The sequence below is a fragment of the Leopardus geoffroyi genome, chromosome D2, assembly GCF_018350155.1.
Source record: "Leopardus geoffroyi isolate Oge1 chromosome D2, O.geoffroyi_Oge1_pat1.0, whole genome shotgun sequence".
Classification (NCBI taxonomy): domain Eukaryota; kingdom Metazoa; phylum Chordata; class Mammalia; order Carnivora; family Felidae; genus Leopardus; species Leopardus geoffroyi.
In genome coordinates this window covers 37550151-37567938 of record NC_059334.1, presented here as the reverse complement: position 1 = coordinate 37567938, position 17788 = coordinate 37550151, and the positions used below count along the sequence as shown (strand labels likewise).

At 43.2% G+C, this 17788-nt stretch overlaps 1 protein-coding gene across 44 annotated transcripts in view; it reads left to right on the top strand.

Annotated features, from left to right (window-relative positions):
- KCNMA1 (potassium calcium-activated channel subfamily M alpha 1) overlaps positions 1-17788 on the top strand; it is a 729677-nt gene that overhangs the window by 625733 nt on the left and 86156 nt on the right. For 41 of the 44 annotated variants that reach the window (XM_045437744.1, XM_045437752.1, XM_045437747.1 and 38 more), the window contains one exon: positions 11312-11405. In XM_045437744.1, the coding sequence (XP_045293700.1) occupies positions 11312-11405 (94 nt within the window). Of the gene's footprint in view, positions 1-6768; positions 6856-11311; positions 11406-17788 lie in introns of all 44 variants that reach the window. The other 3 variants (XM_045437790.1, XM_045437789.1, XM_045437788.1) reach the window with 1 other exon arrangement.

Sequence of the window (17788 nt, the reverse complement as noted above, 5' to 3'; positions counted from 1 at the left end):
CTCTAAATCCTGGTGTCCACCTCTGTCCAGCAGAGATAATAGCTGATCTTGTGACATTGCAGTGTTGAGTAACTTGTCTGAGATCAGAACAGTAATGAGGGTCACAGGTGGGACTTAGGCATGTGGCCTGACTCTAGAAACTTGTAACCTCATACTACTCTTACAAGCGGAATTCTGACAGCAATTGGTCTGGATTAGAAGTCAGCAGACCTGAGCCCTGGTTCTGGGTCTGCATATTACTGTAGTCTTGAGCCCAAAGAGAATGAGACTAGAATATCTCTAAATCCCTTCAAACCCTACTCCTGCATCCTACACCTTGTTTTCTGTGTTGACCGGAAAAGGGGCCCACCATGCACTAGCATTTTAAAATGTTGCACAGGATATGTCTGAGGATAAATTATAGTAGAGTACAGATAATGATTTTGTAGTTCAAGAGCATCTTTAGAAGGTGACTATGCCCTTAAGAAATATACTAAATGCTGTGTTTAGCGTAAAATCACAATCCAGACTGGTCCTTACCTCCCAAGGTTAAAAACATACAGTATTTCTAAAGTGTTCTGGCAGAACATTCTTCATTGGGCCATGGAGGGTACCTCGCTTGCACTAAAAACCCATGCATTTTACCTTTATCTGAGCTTCAGAGAAAGTATCAGTGCAACCATCTGGAATACATATTAGAATTCTAGGTGGCTGTTGTCACAACCACCTCAATGGAAGATATGGTGTTTATGGGTGAACCAGAAATAATAGTGATATTAATAATAATGATGGTCCTAATCTGCATAACATCTTATGGTTTAGAAAACAGTTTCACATACCCACCATTAGACACTGGGCTGGTCTTCAAGTAGAATTATTGGGGCAAACATTAATTTTTAAAACATAAATAGTACAATGAAAATATGATGGGCATTTTCTGCCAGTCATATTTGCTTGAAGCTGTTTAGGGGGAAGAAACACTAAAAGAGAAGGAAGGTAACATCTGAGTCAAAACATATAAGCAAATAAAAACTTTTACCCCAAAGTAGAAATGTAAATCAACATTGTGTTAACCAGAAGAAGTTGATGTGAAGTGTGAAATTAAGTCCATGAGAGACCTGACCCTTTCTCTCTGTTCTGTTTCTCACCCCAGGCAGGTGGCAAATCTCAGATTCCTGAGGCAGTATGATCTTTTCTCCACTCCTTTGGATGTCTGACAGTTTGTAAATCCACAAGGAAACCTTTCTTGCAAGGGTCTCCCTTAACAATCTCATGCAAACAGCATGAAGTGATCAAAAGAATAACTCTGGTTTTATATCTGCCTTGCCCAGTTCTGAACAAGAGAGTGTGTAGACACACATGCAGATACTAACTAACATAACGTCTTTGTAATGACAGGCAGGGTGGGCAGACCCAGCAGGTTCAAGAACACTCTTGAGAAATGGGCAGGGCAGGGCCAGGGTTTGAGGAAAGAGAGTGAGGTACTTGCCTTGGGCACCAAATTTAAGATGGCACCAAAACTCTCAGTAATCAAGATAAGTGATAGTTTCATGCAATATTTTTTTTTAAATCAAAGTGCAAAAAATCCATGATAAATAAAATGTCAGAATTTTAAATAAAGGTGGGATAGATAACAATTTTAATGCTGGCGTTTACATACTGAATAAGCACAACAAAAAAATGGCAGCACTTTCCATGTGCCAGGAGCAGTGTTCAGGACCTTATAGTCATTTTCTCCAGATACATTCAGTGGGGCCTGATTTATCCTACAGTAAATCCAAATCTATTTGATAATAAACCATATTAGAGAAAGAGTTCCTTTACAGGCTCCATAAATTCCATTACAGTCCATTTTGTCTTTGTTAAACATACGAGTTGAAAATTACAATCCCTTTATTCACTATGATCATTTTAGACACACAGCTCAAAAAGATCGGCATTAACTTAAAAAAATATATTAGCATGCTTGTGTCTATGAAGTACCATTGTTTTCTGGGATCTAGCTGATGATTTTATTAAGTATCCTGAAAGGAGGGGAAAAAAATCAAAGATAATTATAAATTTATAAATACATAATTCATCAGTATAAAGTGATTTTAATGGGATGGATACAGAATTATCTATTTCCTCATGAAAATAACAGAGATGTTCTGATTAAGCCCATAATCTACTATATGTGAAATTCTAACCAAACTGATGGGGCACATTTTCTTTTCTGAAACTACCTTTGATAAGAAATGCATTACAAACTCATCAGTTTGGCTTCCTGTTAACAAAGAGACAGCAGCCGTCTGGATCATTCTGGATTCACAGTGAAACTGCCACACCATGTATCCCCCAACTAAAGCCGTGCAAGTTTGACAAGGGGCAGATGAATCCAGGAGTTATTGTGCAGGGGTTTAAATCTATGCGGCAGCTGACGGTTGAAATAATCATCTATATATCGCTCTGAGCTAGCTGGGGAAAGGTTGAAGCTGTATATTTTCAACATATCTAGTCTAATGGTTAATCTGTTGTCTTGTGCGGGCTCTCTCAGGGTGGATTTGCAGCACATACTGACAGCTTCAAGGAATTGCTCATGGTCGATGTGGATTCTCAAAGTGCAGGGTAGATGAATCTGACTCCGCTTGAGTTGGAAAATGGGAAACTCACCTGACTGGTTTCCCCAAATTCGAGGGGACCTGCCAGACCCCTAGCAGGTTGGATAGCAGGGACCTTCGAACTACTAAACTACCTCTGCCCCTCCTGACTTCCCCAAATCTGTGCACTTGAAGTGGGCTCCATGTGTGTTCCTTTTGTTGTCTGGCCATCGTGGCATATGGGGAAACACATTGTCATTTTTGGAAACCGGACGGCTAGGAAAATGTGAGAAGAGTAATGAGAGCAGAGATCAGCAAACTTTTTCTATCAAGGGCTGGCTAGTAAACATCTCAGCCTTGGCGGGCCACTAGATCTCTATTGCAACTTCTCAACTGTGTTGTACAGTGAAAACAGCCATAGACAGTAGGTCAATGAATGTGGCCATGCTCCAACAAAACTGTATTTATAGCCATTGAAATTTGAGTGTCCTATCATTTTAATGTGTTACAAAATATCGTTCTACATAGATTGCCCCCAACCATTCAAAAATGTAAAAACATTTGTAGCTTATGGGCTATACAAAAACGTGTTCCAGAATATAGTTTGCTGACCCTGGAACTCGAGAAATATAAGAAGAAAGCAGCTCTTGATGCCGGGCACTTGGCAAGTCTCATCCTTACTCTGAAACTTGTCTCCCACCAACAGTTACTGCACATGCCAGGGCTACAAAAAGGAGTCAGATACACCCTTTGGCTTCAAAGCCATGAGCATCTCATTGGTGTTAGAGTAAAGAATAGGGAAAGAAGGAAAGGAAAGTTGAGAAAGGGCTGTTTTGTTGGACTCCTGTATATTTTTTTCACAGTTTGATTCAAAGTAAAAGTTATCTTCCATCTTCTACTACCTTCCCGATCTCCAAACTCCATAGCATTAATTCAAGGAAGTTCTTGCATTTCTCATTTTAGTCATGTATTTGCGCTTAGAATTCCATTGTTTACCTTTGTGTTTTATCTCTGAGAAGCTAATATCTAGTCTTCGTTTGAGACTTTTCTTTGCTCTTGAGACGATAGAAACAATCTGTTCCAAGGAAAAAAAAGAAAGAGCCAAAGGCAACCAGATCTCCAAAAGGAATTTTCTACCAAATGCCGAGCAGAGCAGAGCATTGGGCAGGTTATTACAGCAGGTCAAGTTTTTAGCGAAGATATACGAGCTGAGATTCTAGATACAAGGCATTTTGATGAATGTTGGACTCCTACCAGGATGCATATAGAACATGAGGCTTACGGTTTGAGATGGGGAGGGGGGGCATGGGTTCGGGAGGTAACATCTAATCCACCCTGTTTGATTTTCGAGAACCCATTAGGTCTGCAGTGTTTCCGTAGAGAACATTGCAATCCAGGTCATGTGGGTTCTGTTAGTATATTTATATAGTATTTTTCCTCTCTCCCGTGTAGGAGCTGAATTCTTTCATTACTCTGTGTTGATGGACTCAAACTTACACAATTCAGGTTTCCCAGGCAGTGAATAGAGCCAGAAATACACCCTGTGATTAGCTTCTACATAACCTATTGTTCCTTAAAATCTCCCTCCCCATCCTCCTATTAGCTCTACAAAAGCCAGAAATGAAAAAGCTCCAACAAACCTCCCCTCCGTGCCCCCCTCAGCCTACCTGGGGGCAGGTGCTCCTGTGCCTGTGCTGGGGCTGCAGGGCCACTTGGAGATACTTTCCATCCTCATTTTACATAATGACATGTGGGTGTTATTTTCAACCCACATCCTCTAGATTTTCCAAATAAATGTATTTCCTATTCCTCGACCAGAAGTTGTGAAATTATCCTGCCTGATAATGTAAATGATAAAGTGATTGTTCAATTATAGAGAATTACATATGTTATGTGTTGGAAATATTATTATTGTTGGCGTTGCTTTTGAGAGACAGTGTCCTTCATCCTTTCGTATTTCATCTGTGTATCAATATTCCCCATGATCTTTCAAAATATAGGTTTATGGATTGGTCTTATCAATAATACTGCAAAATGTTCACCAGTTTTCTGGGGGGAATGAATGTTATCCCAAGGTTTTCAGACCAGAAGCCCTCATTCCAAGGATATCACCCACTATAACTTCCCCATGTTCATGACCTGCTTATGACCCTCTAGGCATAGAACTTGGCTCTGATGCCTGCCTCACTGTGTCCTAGCCTCCTTAGTGGTTCAATCTCACTGATGGGCACATGACATTTCCCACTTACGGGATTCATCCTGAACCAACAGTCAAGTGCTCCTATACAGCAATTATAGAACCAAACTTGCAGTGTGGATTATTTATCTGGCATTTGTTGTTCTTGTTGTTTTCCTTCATTGCTTCTGGAAGCATCTGCACCTTCTCACCCGTCTGTTTTGTGTGACAGGCAGCCAGGGTTCTGGTAGTCTATGATTACAAGACAGGAGACATCCTTCCGGAAAGCAGGGGCCATTCTGTGCTCCTGTCCATGGATTGCTCTTTTGTGGCCACATTATAAGACCTTGAGAGTTAACTAGCCCAGATTTTCTGGGGAAAGGCTAAGCCTTTCCATCATATTAGAGAGAGGTTGGGTCAGCTTAGGAGTTTTGTCCATTGTGAATTACCTGTTGGGAAATTACGGTATTACTGTAACTTAACATGATTTTTCTTGGGGAGAAAGTTTGGTAAACATACAGAAAGTAGGAAGCACACTGTTAACATCCCTAGTCTGGCAATTTTACCCTCTCTCCTTACCCTGGTTTTATTTTAGTTCATTTTTTACCTGTGCCAAATGTTTATTTTCATTGTAAACAGTCTTAAATTTAAAATACACACTTTAAGTGGTGCCTGGGTAGCTCAGTAGTTAAGTGTCCGACTTTGGCTCGGGTCTCACAGCTCATGGGTTCAAGCCCCGTGTTGGGCTCTGTGCTGACATCTCATAGCCTGGAGCCTGCCTTGGATTCTGTGTCTCTGTTTCTCTCTCTGCCCCTCCCCTGCTCACCATCTGTCTGTCTCTCTCTCTCAAAAATAAATAAATATTAAAAAAACTAAAATAAAATATACACTTTAAGTCCGCTAAACACTTTTTTGCCAGCCTCTATACGTCTCTCTCCCATTTCTACCCCATCCTCAAAATTAGACACATACCAGAAGCAAAATTTCCTATTTTCCTTTTCTTAGAAAACTTTATTTAAATTCAAGTTAGTCAACATACAGTGTAGTATTGGTTTCAGGAGTAAAACCCAGCAATGCATCACTTATATATAACACCCAGTGCTCATCCTAACAAGTGCCCTCCTTACTGCACATTACCCATCTAGCCCATCCCCCACCCACTTCCCTCCAGCAACCCTCAGTTTGTTCTGTTTCAGAGAGAACAAACTTATGTTTTGTCTCCCTCTCTATTTTTCTCTTAGTTTTCTTTCCCTTCCCCTATGTTCGTCTGCTTTGTTTTTTAAATTCCACATATGAGTGAAATCATATGATGTTTGTCCTTCTCTGACTTATTTTGCTAAACATAATACACTCAAGTTCAATCCACATTGTTGCAAATGGCAGGATCTCATTCTTTTTGATCGAATCTCAGTTTTAGTAAAACAAGATTTGTATCTTGAAAGATGGAAAACACACACCCACTTTTTTTTTTTTTTTTTTTTTGTCACTCATGACACAAAGAGATGCTACACATCCTTCCTTCTTAGGAGTTGCAAACCTATGGCATTTAATACAAATTAGGCAGCAATCATGGCCAAGTGACCAAACCTGCGGTGTGGGATGAAAATGACACTTTAACATTGAAGATTGATAACTTGCAATATAATGATTTGTCAGTAGGATGCATTCTAGCAGACTTCAGGAAATAATGGGTCTGGTCTTGTGGCTAAACTGAGTTTTTGGTGTCTGTGTATTATGTCATAGGGGAGAAGGGTCCTCTGTAGGTTTTTGGAAATTATTGCACAAACAATATTGTTTTCTGACATATTATCCCTTCTGACGTTGATGACAAAAACCCAGCAAAAAGAATTTCAAGAAGCCATCGGGGTAAAAGAAAAGAAAAAGAAAAACTGCAGTTCAGCTGTGAGGAAGAAACTTCCCTTTTCATGTAAAGCGATCATTCTATTCAATGTTAAAACTTGTTTGGAACTTTCCTAATGAAAAATTTTGCAGAGGATTCATTTCCGTTTTCTTTTTCTCATTATTGTTTGGCAGTCAAGGTTGCAGCTAGATCGCGCTATCCCAAAGACCCATTTGAGTTCAAGGACACAACTCACAATTCTCGGCTTGTGACCGAGCCAGGTGAAGGAGTTCTGGAGCCCGTCCTTATTTTAATAACTGCACCCCTTAGTGTTCTAGCTTAACATGCTGAGCTCAGTTGAAGAAGAAAGATGTACTATTGTTGATTTCAGCATGCCTTCAGCTTGTTGGGCAGCAAAAGACCAAAGAGAAAAGCCATAGAAAACAATAAATAACAATTAAAGTGACCCTGCCCTCAAACTAGCAGCTTGCTCAAGACTTTAGTCGGAAGCCCTGTTAGCTAGATGCCTTTGCCTTCAAGCCACTTTGCATGCCGCTCACTCTGAGTGATTCCAGTGTGAATATGACATTACTAATGACCTGCTAAGTGTGTGCAGATGTGGGTTTCTCCAGATGTGGTGATTCATAACGTAATGGAGATAGCCAGTCGACTCATGTTTATGGGTTGTTTGCCTTTTATTGCATTTCCGAATTTATTTGCTTTGAACTGGTTTTTAACTCCAGCCAACAAATTCACCTTTAAGTGTCAAAGGGCCTCATCCCCCTAAACCCTGTGGAGGAAACGGGGAAGAAGGAATGTGCCCCAGGCTGGAGCTGAGCATAAGATCCATCACTTGTCAGCACTGGGCTATTTGGGAAAGCTGAAAGGTGGAATCCTGGCCCCATTTTACTCAAAAGGCCCACAAAGAGGCGTTGGTAACCCTGACACAGTGTTTGCAAGCTGGCGAGGCCAATAAAAAAAGAGATTTCTGTTTAAAAAAAAAAAATCCAGTAAAATACAGGATCATCTTGAAATAAGCCCAGAGTTCTGGCCAGTGTTTCTGGAAGATGTTGCCTTGCTTTCGCTTGAAAACAGAATGCCGATGAAGAGTCGAGTAAAATGTTGTTACAGATGTTCGACTCTGCATTAAGGCTGTTGGAATTACCACCACATCTTAAATCAATTCCCAGAACATTGTCTGGAGGTTATGTCATTGAAATAATGAATCCTCTTTAGTCAAGTATAAGCAAACATGTTAAAACATCATTGTAACTTTAAATTAAACTCTAGCGCAAACCAAGGGATCTGAAGCCTCATTAGACTTGCCTGACATTTTTCTAGCACTGAGTCTTCCCAAACTGTAAAACTGTTAGATTCAGTGCCTATTAGACAAGTGAGCTCTGGGAAGTTACAACAGCACATTAAGTGTTATACTTAGGGATGTGCAAAAACAAGCCCTTGAATTTTATGAGGACTTGGAGACTGGATGGAGTTCAGCTCCTATAAAAATTCCACATAAGATTCCTGAACTTGTTTGTGTTTTAAAGAAGCTGGCAAGTCAGGTTCCTTTCAGAGATCATATCGTCCACAGTGTGGTGCAGGTGAAAATGATGGAGACAGAGGTGTATTGTAATTAGCCAAATTAGCCAAAACGCAGTCTAAGTAGGAGCCTGAAAATGTGCATTGACAGGAGGTGCTGGCCAATTACTTCAATGCGTTTGTCTCTCGTGAAAGTAAGTAAATTTAAGTCTCCTTTGTAATTCAATTTTTACTCCTTTCGTGTAGTCACAGAAGCCATGAAATGAAAATTATATTTTATAGCTTAACTAAAAGTTTTTCTAGGTCTGCTTTCTTTAAATATGCAGAAATTGATAGAATCCATAGAAAGGCTAATAATTAAATATGGTTTATAACCTACTTATGAGAAAGAAGTTATCACTACTTCTCTCATGGGATCTAAGCCATATGTAATGGTCTCCATTACCCAACGTTCATATATTTAAGCTGAAGACATTCCCCCCCCCACCCCATTTCTTCAGGGAACAGATCTGCATTTCTACGCCTGTGAGTGCAGGAGGAAACCTTTGAACATGAGTTTCATTTAAGAGAACAAATCCCAGTTTAAATGCAGCATGATTATGATGGATGATCTTTGTGAGTTGCAATGAAAATAAATAGTTTCCTTGCGTAGAAGGAGGTATAATTTTAGCACTAGAACGAAGTGTCTCCCTGGAGCTGGGTAACTTACATGTCTTCCATTTGAAGATCGCTGCAGGTAAACAAACAGTGACAAGGTGCAAGGATAACCCACGCTTAACCAAAGTGGGTTATTATAGGTCCAGGGCCAATGGGAAAACAATAGTTAAGCAGAGGTATCCAACAGAAACGCCAATGAGTGTGACTTCTGTTCAGGTCTTAACTAAAATAGACTCAGTGTATAAATTGGACAAAACCATGGTAACATCTGGGGTCCTTGAATGAAGCTAAGTCATAGTAGCTTAGGTTAGGTGAAGAACCTTTTTGGATATGTCACTCCAAGCCTAAGGAGGCTTGTGTGATAGAGAAGCAAGGACACTCACCCCCACTAGACCCACTCACACGCACACATTATTTTAGTCTGTCCTGTGACTCAACGAATCGACGTCACCCTGAACACAGTACAACTGTAAGCGGTCCATATTAAAAGGCAACCTTGTATTATGGGTGGAATCAATGCAAGACTTTCTACCCCATCCTTAGATGCGGAAAACGCCAAAGTATACTTAGACACACACGTCTCTCTCTCTCTGTCTCCCTGTTCCTCCCCCTCTCTCTCTGTCTCTCTCTCTCTCCCTCTCTCACTGCCTTTCTACCCCATTATTAACCTGGGATGCCTGGCCTCCTATCCTGTGAAAGGAAGATGAATTCAGGTCAAGCTCAGAGTGCCTGTTTGCTTGCCGAGAGATGCATATCAACTCTAAGTGATTTTTTTCAATAGCATTTATGTGGCTTGTATTTATTTCCTTTAATCTTTTAAGTGCTGTTTAGTCTCTGTGTGATTTGCTGTGGATACTCATTTCTGATAAGATGCGATATCCTCCCAGCCACATAGTTCCTGCCTGGAGCCCTAAGTGACTGATAGGGTCGCAGCCTGAGCCTGGGCCTCAGGGGGAATGGGGCGGGGGAGCAGCTGCTGGAGTGAGTGGGCTGTGGGCATTTGTAGGTGCTTCCTTGCCTTCGGGAATCACTCTCACCTCAAACCGCATTCTTGCTCCCTTTCCACGTGTCAGCCAGAATATAGATGACCCCAGACTAACAGTGGATTAGGGGAACCTACGAAGTGGGACACTCTGAAGCAGGTTTGGAAGATAGTTGGATTATTATGATCCCTTGGAACCATGTATGGTAACACTAAATTTATTTAGGGTTTTCAGGAAAGTACCATATAATGCATGTCCTGATATGGGTCTTCCTGGGCATTCTCGAATAGCTGAGGTGGCATTGTCCCCCCACCCGAGACTTGTACACCATTAACGTATGTCAAGCTTCTTTTGATGTCATCACTGCTAATATTTCTCTTCTTAGCTTTAAGGTAACGGCCGTGCATTCTGAGTTTCAAGGGTGCTTCCTCCCAGTCTGTGTTGCAGTCAACTCTAAGAATCCAAGGAACCTATTTTTCCTTCTTGACATTACAGCTTTAGCCTGAATTGTGGGGGTGGGGAGAGGAGGGCTAGACTTTTGCCGCTGATGCCCTTGGGTGACAGGCTGGGTGCGCATCTGCTAATTATCAAGCAGTTCTCTTAAAAAGAAGCATGATGCAGGCTAATACATCTATAAAGCTTATTAGCGGGTGTCTTTGGGCAAAAGCAGTAGAGTGTGCTGTGTTGTTTGTGAGCGAGCCTTCATATTGCTTAGCGATCTGTGTGGTTTAGACATTTGGAAAACAGCCTTTGGTTTCCAAACCCCTATGCTGCCCGCCCTCCCTGCCCCCACCACATCATCCGAGATACCATTCAATGGCAACCTCCTCCTTCATGTGGGTGCTCTTCTCTGGCCTGGTTCTCCAAACTCACAGCCCAGTCTTAATGAGTTAAAAAAGGATCCTCTGTGCACGACCCCACATGCTCTCCCTCTAGGGAGGTACAGGGACAAGAGCCGAGATGGGCTATGGATCCTTGAGCCAGCATGCATCAGTGTTCCCAGCCCTGACTGATTGAAACATTGGCTGTCAAGGCCTCAAATCCTGCCTCTCTCCAAGGCTCTTCGTCTGGCGTGCAGGGATTAGGCACCAGCTACGTTGGTTTATTTGTAGAATCAGCTGGTTGGCGGCTACTATGCTGCTATTTCCCATACAACTTTATTTCTGATTTTGCTTATGAGAAAAACCCATTCGATTACTCAACAAAGTAACTAAAATTAACTCTAAGAAAAATGATTGAGTGTTCCCATATATGTAATATATTTTATATACAGATAAATCATGCGTTCTTTCCTTTCTTATGGTAGGGCTTTTACAAACTGGTTTAGTCTGTTTAAAGTGCATGTTCAAAGGCTGGAGAGTTAAGGGGTGATGGTTTCACCTTTTCGAAGCCGGCCTCTTTGACTAATGCATTTGGTCTTTGTCACTGGGTCCTAAAAGACAGCTATGAATTCCTAGTGAGTGACTGAGCCGTGAGTGTGTGTCCTTTGATAGCTTGCCTGTATTTCACGGTCTGCCCTCAAACTGTTCATAATCTCATGAGCTGCCTATATTTCCAGTTGAAGATGAGCCGCCATCAACACTGTCCCCCAAAAAAAAGCAACGGAACGGAGGCATGCGGAACTCACCAAGCTCCTCACCCAAGCTGATGAGGTAAGAAGAGGGAACGCGGGCCATGAGGGTCCCCCTTGAGCACCTTCTCCTCCTCTCCCGGCCCCCTCCCCGCCTTGCCCAGGCCCGGAGCCGCCCCTCCCCAGCAAGCACGAGGCGGGGGAGGGGACCAATCGTTAGGTGGCTTCTTAAAGGCTGGAGTATTTATTCTGTCAGCTTGTCAGCAGTTAATGATAGAGCTGAAAAAATTCTGTCATGAAAAACAGTTTGAAAAGCTGTTTGAAAAATACATAGGCTTTAAAGTCTTAGCTGTCACCATGTCCTGTCTATGTGTAGTTCCTAAACAGCAGTGGCACTAATGACGGCGGCAACCAATCAGAGGAACTCATGTGGTTAGTTTGCCTCCGGCAAGTCTCTTTCTGCTGGAGTCCCTCGGAGGACTGTTTTCTGTACTTAAGGCCATATGTGAGATGTATCATCACAATCAAAAATGAACCTGAAGATTACCTTCCTTTTATCCTGTCGATTGAAATCAAATTTCTGTTAATTGATTTTGACTGATAAAAAAGTCTAATAATCTGTGGACTTGCCAAAGCAAAGTTCAAAAGTAATCCAGTTCTGCTCAGGCTAAAAGCAGTATTAATTATGAAATACGGCGTGTGTGTACTCTTTCTCTGTCTTCCTTCCTCCCTCCCTCCCTCCCTTCCTTCCTTCCTTCCTTCCTCACTTCCTCTCTTTCCTCCCTCTTTCCCCCTTCCTTCCTTCCCATCCTTCTTTCTGTCTTGACTATGGCTTCCTCTCAGAAATGGCAAATGAAACCAGATTTCGACAGACTTCTGCAGGTTTCTCTTCTGGGCCTCTTCATCTTTCATTTCCCCAGATTGTCTGCGACTCATCTGCCAATCCTGTGCTTATTTCCTCCAACATCCTAACTCTCTAGCACCCCAGTGATGAAACAAGAGTGACCCCTGAATGATAACTGCCTTGGAAATACCTGCCATCTTGATGTTTCTTTCTTCTTTTCATTGCCATTGGCTGCTCTCCTCCCTTTGACTACTGAAATACAATTATGGCCACTTCCCCCTACTTTTCCCTCCCTCCATTCACTCGCGTCTTCCTGGCCTTCCACGGCCACCCTTCTGGGACACAGACGCGGCAGTCCTCCATGCGGTCCAGGGCACAGGTTCCCATGGAAGAAGCCCCTGGCCCCATGTCCTTTCCTGTTATGATCATCTCTTCCTGTTAAATGTTTCCTTACCAGTCCTCTGCCTGCCCATTCGCTCAATCTTGCTGGGGTGTTGCTGATTTACATGCTTGTTTACACTTTATGAGGAGCAATGAAATGCACCAACTGCCAAGCTTCTCATTTTTACGATGCCAGTTGTCATGCTACCATTCATTTCCTATTTCCTCACCTTTAGGTAATCGCCTTATCTAATGCTAATAGTTTTATCCATTTAAAGTAGAGAAAAGCCCAGGCGCTTTCTTTTGCCTAAATTTAGAGAAGCAAATAAATAAATAAAGAGAAGTCTGAAAAATCTGAAACCTTTGGAGCCAAATTCCCTGTCCCTGTTTGCTATGTAAAGTATGGCTCATTTCTTTGATCTTGAGTAATAATAATTCTGAGGCGTTATACTGTTTTCATATGCTTCAAAGCTGTGTCAAAGTTTTGCTGCTTAAGGGTACTTCTTTATTCTGTTGGCTCTTGGGTACCAAGATGACAGGTCTTCTGTACGAGGTGGAAGCTTTTTTAAGTCGTAGCCTTCAGCAAAACATCAAATTACCAAATCCAGGGTAACATACTTCTACACAAATGCCTTTCCTGTAGATATATTATACCATATATATTAAATACTTTAGTGTTACACGCTACATTTTATGTGCAATAGAAAGTGATGGTTTGAGGTAGCCTTGGGGGGACTTTTTTTCCACAAGCAGAAAAAGCTAGTGTATACCGTATCAAGTATGGTTTTTACAGGACTTTCTGCCCGAAGGCCTTTGTAAATAAGTAATGATCAACAGATTGGCTGTGGGTTTTTGAAAAGCATGCCTATGTCAGTTTGCATGATGGGGGAGAATTTTCAAAGTGGGTCTTGCTTTCATTGCCTGTTGGAGAGGGGCTGAGGGAGCAGTCATCCCGGGCTGGAGCTGTCTGCTCCGTGGTACATCAGAATTGCTAAACGTGGGTCAGGCGGTGAGCCGAAGCTTGCCAAGCTACGGAACTTGGGTTTCTGGTATTGGTGCCTTTGGGCTACCGCAACGGCCACAGCTACTTCTGTTCCCACCTGCCCACCACGGTCTCACTTGTGGCTCAGCTGAAACAGCCCGTCCCACGAGGAGTCAGAAAGTCTCAGACACTCCTTCCTTGCCATGACTTTCTGTGTCCCAAGTGCTCTGGAGACAAAGACAGGGTGCTGAGCCGTCGTTTTCCCTTCACTTCCAGCACGTGCAGTTTCGTTTGGTTGGAATACCTGGCCCTGACAGTGAGGTTGCCAGGACCTGTTTCTGTTATACGTCTCTTGTTGACTGAAAAGAGAGAGGGGCTCATGCAGCATCTGGTGGGTTCTCCAGGTCGCCCCACCTCTTCACATACTCCCTTTCTCCTCTGCAGAAGATAGGGCTCCTAGGTCCTATTCCCCATGACCTGAAAAATCCATAAAGGAAGCTAATGACTTATTTGAAGTGAGTTTTTCGACATGAGTTTGCGGCTTGCTTGTTTGAGCGGAATCAATCATTCTGAACGTGGAAAGGTTTTAGTGGCCTATGGGCAGTGATAGGAACAGCTCCAAGAGAAACCGGAGAGCCCAGAATGGGCTAGGATGGGCTTTAATTTACCACTGTGGCTTCTGCAAATAAAACAGGCTCTGCGCGAGGGTTTCTTGCAAACCATCCGCCAGCATGAAATGCTGCCGGGATTCTGCACTAATGGTCTTTGTCTCCCCTTTGTTCTGGTATCAGACATACCCTGGTTTTTCAGTGTCACTTAACTCTCGGCACAGTCATTAGGTGAACAGCTTCGTTTTGTGTGTCTGGATCCTGATGCACTATGTTTTTTAGTCACCGTGACAGACAACAACTCTCGCAGCCAGACTGAGCCAAATGGCAACCGTCTGTGCTCCAAGCCAGGCATTCCTGTGTCATGACAGATAACCTTTGGCTTCCCATCCCCCGAAGGAGGAGCGGGCCATGGAGTTTCCCAGATTCTTGTTATTCGCATTCCTTGTTGGTCTCTTAACATGGAATGATTTAAGGAGCTTCTCCTAGTTTCCCTTTAAAATCAACAAGCACTCATTGTCCACTTGTCTCTGCTACTGAGTCTGTGCCTTGGGAGGAGGTCTGTGTTTCCCTTCCATTGCAAGGCCGTAGAGGGCAAGCATATTGTCTCTAGATAACTAAGTCAAGTGTTCTTAATTTGGGGGTCTCACAGACCCCACAGAACATCAAATGAAAGCTCTCTAGAAAGACTCTCTAGGGGGAAAAAAAAGGACACTGGGCACCACTTTGACTACAATTGAAGCAGATTCATGGACTGCTTCAATCCCTGCCCAGCTTACAATCATATTCAGTTCTTTCCACAGCCACCTTCACGTAATTGTATTCACAAATGCTGTTGGATCCTAGGAATATTTCTCCATTGGGTAGGTGGTACAGAGTAAACGTCTGGGCTCTCGCACCATATTCTCAAATGGGACCCAAAAACGCTGTGCATTTCAGCTGTTTCTGTTCCTTTTCTCAGATTAATTCTCACCCAGCAAATGTTTATCGAAGTCTACTGTATTCAAGGCCTAGAACGTCTTTGAGGAGTGAAAAGTAAGACGGGTTACAGTAGGTCTCTGTCTTCAAAATGATCACAATTTAATGTAGGAGACAGACAAGCGTGTATGGCAAAATAGAGTAGAAGGAGCTTGGAGATGTACTAGCAGAGGCCGTGAGAACAGAGAGAGATGTCATTACCCCTAGTTTGGGAGGCTGAGGCTGGTTTGTGAAGGAAGGTTTATTAAATCTACCCCTGACTGATGAGGAGAGTTCTCTAGTAATACCAATACCTACCCTTGTTCGTTGTACTGGATGCCAGGCATCATCATTCCCAGAGTGTTATGCCTTTGAACACACTGAGTCCTAACTATAACTCCATGAGTAAGAATTATACTTTCCCCCATTTTACCGATGCAGAAGCTGAGTAACTGAGATGTAAAGTCTAGTGAATCTGGTGAGTCTTACCTAATTAGGAAGATTGAACCCAGGTGGTTTAGCTTCTAAGCCCATATTATGAACTCTTTCACTGTTCTGTCCAATGGAGGAAATAAGGAGAATGCTCGGGCCATTGTAAGAGGCTTGGTGTGGTTGGAGCAAGGGGTCCCTGGGGTGACATAACTGGAGCTGGAAGTATGAGAGTATTCTTGCACCTACTCATGTAAGCCTTTGTCTGTCATAGGCATTGGGAGACCTTTGCAAGTTCTTGAGGAGGCAGTGTTTTGGGAGGATCACTGGTGACATTATCAGGAGACGTTTAGGACTCTCCATCAGGGCAGCCTTGTGAAGACACACGTTACAGAAATAGAGAGGTGTGAAGGGAAGGCCCAGCCAGCCCCAGCTTCTGCCAAGGTCCTTTGGGTGCCACACCACTCAGGGTCTCCTATGGAATAGTGGAGCAGAAGTGGGCCCCACTCTTCCCAAGAAGGACACACAGCATTCCTGACATCAGTTGGTGTTACACCTGCTTCTCCAGGACCTAGGAAACTTGGAGGAGTAAGATAGAGGGGCCATGAGCCATGACGATTCATGTAGGATGTGTTGGGTAGACAATTTACCGAAGAGATGGCCCACAGCCAGGCTAGCAAGGATCACTGGCAATACTGAAAACAGAGGAATTGAACAGGTGAGGGGAGTTCATGTCCCGAGACCTAGAAAATATTAGAGATCAGTTTGCTGAATAGGAGGGGAAATATGATTTGAGGAAAACAGATTATCTTCTTGGGCATTTACTGATCATCAACTGAAATAAACTCATCTGCTTGTTAAGGCCCATTTCTCTCTTTCACCTCATACCTTTTATAGGGTCTTTGGTGAGGACTTCCAACTTGAGAGGTTCTTGTAATAGCAAATGGCAAAATTTCCTGAGCCCAGTCCAAGTTGGGGACAGAATGCCACTCTTGCTGTTCTTTGCAACTGGCAGAATGAAGAAGGAAGGCAGGGACAGCTTAGCCAAGTAAATTCACCTCTGAATGCACAAATAGCAAGTGACAGGCCCTCACAGGACTGGAGAAGAAAGAAATAGGGGGGCTCATCATACCAGGGCTTGGGTGGATTTGACACAGGTCTCTGGACAAGTTGCATGTGCAGCAGAGGGTTATTATCCCAACCTCTCGTTTCGAGAGCATCGTGCACGCTCTCCTCTAGGACGGAAGAATCTGTCAGTCCTCCCAGGTTGTCTCCCAGACACAAAGGCAGTAATTTCCTTCTTGCTTTTAGAGTAGTGGCTGCCTACCAAGAGATGACGTATTAGGTGGCAGTAGCTCTTGACTGTAGACTTGTTAGGCAGGGAAAAAATGTATGTAGATAGATACAGAGAAGTTGAAAGGGACTTTAGTTTTGACAGAGTGGCTAGAGCCTGGCCTGAAGAGCCTGGTTTTGTCAAGGTGGCTCCAGGGATGGCCATCTAGTGGGGGATGGGGGTTGGGTGGGCGGGGGGGAATTGGGGGCAGCTGTGTCTCAGGAGAGATGCTCATTACACAGGAGGGCGGGGGCAGTGTTGAAGGATGAGCCAAGGTAGGAGCCAAAAGTCAGTATCCTTGCAACATAACAGGAAATAGTATCCACCCAGAAATGAAATACACCCCAGAATGAGGCAGATTATTTATGGTGCTGAACACCCAGCTATGAGCCCTTTTGAGGAGGTCCGCCTGAGACACTCTTCAGCACAGTCAGACACTCACTTGCATGACCTGTCGTTCTTGAACAGGACTTAGTTACTAACTGCCTTGTTTCTTTCGTGGAGTGGCAGAAAAAATGAAGAGAAAGGAGACTAGAAAACTGACTTTTAAGCGTACTTCACAAGAACTAATATTTCATTTGCCTTTTTATGTTTGCTTATTCGCTGATTAGCTCATGGGAGTGGAAGTCAACAACAGAGAGAATATGAGTGTGGCATCCATGTTGGGAACCCCATCAAGTGACACAACAGTTCAGGTTCCAGAGAGTCCCAGAGAGGCAGGGTGCGCAACCTGGATGTGTTTTTGTCATCAGTCCTGTAATTATCCATTTAGATAAGAGGTCCAGGACTAGGGTGAGCCATATGAGGTTCCTCCTTAAATTCCGCACCTAGACACTTTGCTTGCATTGCTCTGTCCCTGGCCTTGCTGGATAGAACCATAGCCTTTTAGTCGGTATGCTGCAAACAGTTGCTATCTCCGGTAGGACTGACT